The sequence below is a fragment of the Phragmites australis genome, chromosome 11, assembly GCF_958298935.1.
Source record: "Phragmites australis chromosome 11, lpPhrAust1.1, whole genome shotgun sequence".
Classification (NCBI taxonomy): Eukaryota; Viridiplantae; Streptophyta; class Magnoliopsida; order Poales; family Poaceae; genus Phragmites; species Phragmites australis.
Window position 1 is genome coordinate 1,711,219 of NC_084931.1, and position 5,781 is coordinate 1,716,999.

Sequence of the window (5,781 nt, forward strand, 5' to 3'; positions counted from 1 at the left end):
AAGCAGGCTTTTGACTTCTCTAGAAGCCACTTTTCAGCAAACCCGTTTGTTTGGGCTTCTGGCTTCTAGGCTTCTGACAGAAGCTGAAGCTAGAAGCAGCCTGAAACAAATAATAGGACTATTGTGCCTTTTCAATTCCTAAGTTAGGATGGCATATAAGCAGTAAACTTGAGTCAGGCATTTCTTATCTCAAGCCCTCATATAATTCTTTCTCACACTTGCAAAGTACGATATATATTTACACTTGCTATTTCCAATAATAAATGCTGCTCAGTTAGAGAAGACTACGCAAAGATTAAGTAGACTAAAGACTATAATGAAGAATGAGCGTCCTATGTCGTGTTACCCCCAGTCGATTGATTGTGGTGTGCCTTGAAGCTTTCGTTGGAGTTTCCTCTTATCCTTCCGCTGCTGTTTAAAACTCTGGTATTTGTTTCAATAAAGTTATTTTTATACGATAGAGTACTATTTAACACTAATGATCCTGACATATATGTGGAGTGCATCTGGTTTGTTCTTTTGAAACCGGGTGTGACCGAAGTGGTATCAAAGCTATATGTCGAATGTAGGAATGTTACCATAGTTATAAAGGACGTTTGTTAGACTTCTCGATAATTCCGTAGGAGAAGAAGAAGATCTTCTTCGAAAGACTACCCTTAACGATTAAGATATTCCACTCACTTAGGTGCCCTTTTGTTTAGTGAATGAAAGCTCATCTTTGTATACAACGAACTAGCGAACATTGCATGGTGTTTTCTTAACAAACTAATTTTTTAGGGGGGGGGGGGGTAACTGATCGCAAGACAAACTCCAAATCCACATGCTCTTCCTTCTAACCACTTTAATTCACCCAAATCTCAGGGCGAGATTTCTTTTAAGGGGGGGGGGGGGGTAGGTTTGTGACGCCCGTTTCTCACTACGCCACAACCGTCCCGCTTGTAACCGTCGCTCGCCCATCTCTGTTGGCTGAAACTGTCGCTCCCTCATGTTCACCGTGTCCCCACGTCTTGGCATCCGCTGCCCACGGCTATAAAACCTGAATCAAACCCCCGACCGAGGTTCCTTTCGTCTTACCGCGCTTAAACCCTCTTATTCCCTCTGTTTTGTTCCACCCGAGAGCTTTCGCACCGCCGCTGAAGCTTCGCCGCATCCTGTCACCGTAGCCATGCTGCTCGAGCCTCCCCCCGGAACCTACCCCCCGACATCGACCGGGTGCACGCCTGTGGTCGTCGTTCACACGTCGACGTCCCTGACTGATCCCCGTTGAGTTCCTGTCGTTGCACAAAGCTCTAGCTATCATCGAGCCTTCGCCGCTGCCCTCCATCGCTGCAGAGCCGTTGGAGACAACCCCAACACTAACATGACCCTAGGGAGGTTGTGTGATACTTGGTGAGTTTGGTAGTCGTGTGGTGGTAACCCGATGAGTTGGTAGCAGGTTGTGGGACACCTGATGAGTTTGGTAGTCGGATGTAATCTGATGAGCTGTTTTTCTTAATGTTGGTGTCATCACATATAGTAAATAGGACTGCTATGCTTTTTTTAGTCCTAGGTTAGGATGACATAGATGCAGTAAATAAGAGTGAAGCCTTTCTTGTCTTAACCTCTTATGTCATGATTTCCTGCACTTGCAGAGTATGATATATATACTCAGTTGGAGAAGGGTACGTGAAGATCATGGAAGCTGAAGATTATAATGAAGACGGAGCATCCTAGCTCGCGTTGCCACCAATTGATTGCCTATGGTGTGCCATAAAGCTTCCACTGCTGTTTAAAACTATGATATTTGTTTCAATAAAGTTATTTTTATACGATATTGTACTGTTTGTTACTAATGAAGTCACTATATGTATGATGAAACTGATCTTGTCATATATGTGGAGTGCACCTAATTTATTCTTTTGAAATCGGGTGTGACAGATTTAGATCATGTTTGGCAGAGCTCTAGCTCCGAGATCCGTACAGAATTTAGAGTTTATAGAATAAAATAAAATGATTTAAATATCTATTTTTAGCCCAAAATAGAAACGAGATACAAAATGTATAAACTAAAGACTCTTGATCTACTCACAACTCTAGCTTCAAGAATTTGTAGAGCTATGAATAACTACCTCTAAATTATGCCTTTGTAGAGCTAGGGATGAAAACGGAAATGATATATATCGGTTTTCCGGGGCTTGTTTTCGAAGTTCCGACCGTAGCAGCCGAAAATGATATACCGAAGAAATAGAAATGGAAATGGCATTACGTCCCGGAAATGGAAGTGGAAATGATTTTGGGCTCTTCCGATCGTTTCCAGGTTTTTCCGTATTTAGCCGGTAATTATCGTATTTTAAGCCTGGTAATTACCGTTTTTCACCATCATATCTGAAGGCCCACATCCACAAGCAGTCCAACCCATATAAATCTATGTCAAGTCTAAACTATTATGTGTTTATGTTAAGTCTAAACTAAAAACTATATGTGATATGTCTATCTCGTTGGATGTTAGCATGTTGCGATGTTCTGGTGTCTGGTTGTATACTTCAATACTTGTGTGTTTGTTTGATCTGTCATAAGTCGAACATGTATGGTATTATTACTTAAGTTAAACATTTGATATTATCCTCATAGTGTGTTTGTATGTAATCATCGATCAATTGACTTGATCCTATACATGGTGCATAGGCGTGATTGCGAGTAGCGTTACGTCGGTGTTTATTATTCTATAATTTTGATTCCCAATCGATATCGGCTTGTTTCCGTTCTGACAATATCGTTATCGATATTTCCGTAATATCGACGCCGTATTCATTTCCGGTACTATCGTTTTTGATTTCACTTTCGAGAAAAAATGTGAAAGTGGAAATGGTGAAAGCTTTTTCCGATCGTTTTCGACCGTTTTCATCCCTATGTAGAGCTATGGATAACCACCTCTAAATTATGCCAAACAGACCGATTTATTTATTTATCATGCAGTAACAGTAGTATAAGTACATACAATTTAAAAAATTGTAGCTGCTAAAATTATTGAAATAAATTGTTTTGATTTATTCACAACTTGTACACAACTGACTAGCTCAGTGCAGGCCTCTTGATCGTCCACAGCCCATGATGGACGTGGGCAGCCGGCCGACCCTCTCGATGCCCTCCTCGAACACCACTCCCATGCCCATGTACACGTGCGCCTCGATGTGGCAGTGGAACAGCCACACCCCGGGGTTGTCCGCCACGAACCTCACCGCCGTCCAACCCAGCGGGTGCAGCGCCACCGTGTTCTTCATGATCGGATCCCTCAGGTTGAACTTCCCGGTGTCCCTCTCCGGCTCGAACTTGCCGTCGCCGTAGCCGAGCACCCAGAAGTCGTGCCCGTGGAGGTGCCACGGGTGCGTCTCGCTCTTGTTGTTGAGCGCCTTCGTGTTCTGCAGTACCACGTCCACGACGGACCCCAGCGCCAGCCGGTACACCGCGCTGGCCACCGTCCCGTTCGCTGCCGGCGGCGAGGCGATGTCGTAGTTCTTGTAGTCGTACGTGTCCGCCGGGGGACGCTGGTCGTACGCGGCCCGCAGCCCGCGCTTCATGGAGACGAGGTACGGCGTGGCGGGGAACTTGAGAGACACGCCGTTGATGGCCCACTTGACGCGATTGTCGATCCTGTTGTTCGTGTTGAGGAGGAGGAGCGTGCGGTCGGCCTTCGCCGGCGGGTGCTCGACGTGGTCCGGGTGCGCAACGATGGATCTGCTCTGCTCCACCCTGGGCGCCGTGTCGTTCCAAGCGGGGCCGGCCGGCGGTGCGGTGGGCGGCGGCATCCGTGGGTTGTTGCCGACGTAGCTCACGATCGCCATGCCGCTCGGAGTCTTGCGTTCGCGGCCGACGACGTGGGACGCGGCCCAGTAGTTCCGGGACGGGTCCTGGTCGGCCTTCACCAGGACGGAGTACGTCTCGCCGGAGTAGATGAAGAGGCTCTTCACGACGATGGGCTTCACGTAGTGACCGTCGGCTTCCACCACCGTCATCGAATGGCCCTGCAAAACATTCAAGACAGATCAATTTGCATGTTTTGCAGCATGTCTTCGCATGAAGATGTGGCTAATTAGGATATCGGTAGCACAAATGCACTCAGCTGACGTTCGTCTACCTCGATCTCGAAGTTGAGCGACGAGAGGGACGTGAGGCTGCCAATGCGTAGGCGGTAGGTCTTCCCCGGTATGGCGGTGAACAATGTCGGCAATGCGCAGTCAGGGACGGAGGCGTTGCAGGCACCGCCGGGAGCAAGCGAGCAGTTGAATATTCCTCGCCCATTGATCAGCAGGGACTGTGCAAACCAACAGGGAAATGAAAATTAGGCTCGTGCACAATGACGAACATGATCTTGTGTTTCTCAAATCAAGCTAGCACAGTACGTACCTGTGGCTCGGTGACGAACACGAGCGGATCGGACGCGAGCCCGACGGCCTGCTCGTACACGCTCTTGTGCCACCAGTCCATCAGCAGGACGGTGTGCTCCTTGTCGTAAGTGAAAGGCTCGACGACGCCGTCCAGCACCGACACGACGATCATGCCGTCGAGTCCGGCCACGCGCTGCATCCCGTAGTGCGCGTGGTAAAAGTACGTGCCCGGCTGTAATCAGCACACGTTTAGTAGTCTAGCTACCAGTTGATATGTTTATCGCCGGAGATGGTAGTACGCAGTTGCATGCATGCATGTATGCTTACCCTGTCAACCACGAATCTGTAGGTGAACGTCTCGCCTGGCAAGATTGGGCACTGCGTCACGCCCACGGTGCCATCAGCCCATGGCGACCCAATCTGCCGGATGCCGTGCCAGTGGATTCCGGTGTTCTCGGTCTCGAGCTTGTTGTGCACGGTCACCACGATGGTGTCGCCCTGCGTGGCGCGGATGGTCGGCCCCGGCGACTCGCCATTGATGGTCACGGCCAGCTTCTCGAAGCAGTCGAGGGACTTGTAGCGGTACTGGATGTCCCATGTGTGGTGGTGCACCTTGGCATCAGAGAAGAGAGGCAGCGAGCAGAGGCAGCAGGCGCAGAGGACGACGGCGAGCAGCGGCCGCCGCGACGGCACCATCGTGTTCTCACTTCTCAGTCGCGATGAGATCGACGAACTGGAGATGGTTTTGGGTTTGCTTGGCGTGGGTTTTTGAGAGTTTGGAGCTCGATTGATTGGTGAGCGATAGATTGTTGTGTGTTTCAGCTGGGTGATACCACGAGGCTTTATATGCATGAACGCGTGCGCGTGCGCGTGCTCGACGGGACCAAATGATTGAACCGTTCTATGTGTGCATGCATGTGTACATGCACGCATATGGTTAGAGATCTACCAACGCGGCAAAACTAAGTCGTTAGTCTCAGTTTATATTCTCTTTGATCGAGTCCAAGTATCAATAATTTTCTTATTATGCAAGAGGGAAATTAAAGAAAAACACGATTTGATATGGGTAATGAAAAAAAGACGAAACAACAGTCAAACATTGATTAGAGCGTATTATACATTGATCTGTTGTGTGTACAAATCAAGTGCTTTTGCTAGCCGCCGCCCCAATTGTCGATCGTCAACTGCTTAATTTTTAATCCCAGAAGACATGATCCAGTCACCGCTCACCAGCTACAAGTAACAACCACGAGGTGCATCAGCGGAACTACTCCTATCTACCCGTTGAATTGAAATTGCCATCGGCGATTTCTCCGAACCAACCGTCCCATTTCCTTCCGATATTTTACTGTTACGGATTGATATTGTCAGTCAGTCCTGAACCTAGAAAGGTGTATCAAGCAACGTCGGCACCGCA

At 48.4% G+C, this 5,781-nt stretch overlaps 1 protein-coding gene across 1 annotated transcript; it reads right to left on the reverse strand.

Annotated features, from left to right (window-relative positions):
* Positions 1-2,938: 2,938 nt before the first annotated feature.
* Positions 2,939-5,162, reverse strand: LOC133885321 (L-ascorbate oxidase-like). Its single transcript, XM_062325018.1, has 4 exons — positions 4,692-5,162; positions 4,384-4,596; positions 4,115-4,291; positions 2,939-4,001 (listed from the first exon to the last, which is right to left on the reverse strand). Exons 1-4 carry the CDS (start codon positions 5,058-5,060, stop codon positions 3,057-3,059), a joined length of 1,704 nt encoding a protein of 567 aa, XP_062181002.1. The 5' UTR covers positions 5,061-5,162; the 3' UTR covers positions 2,939-3,056.
* Between the last annotated feature and the right edge of the window lie 619 nt (positions 5,163-5,781).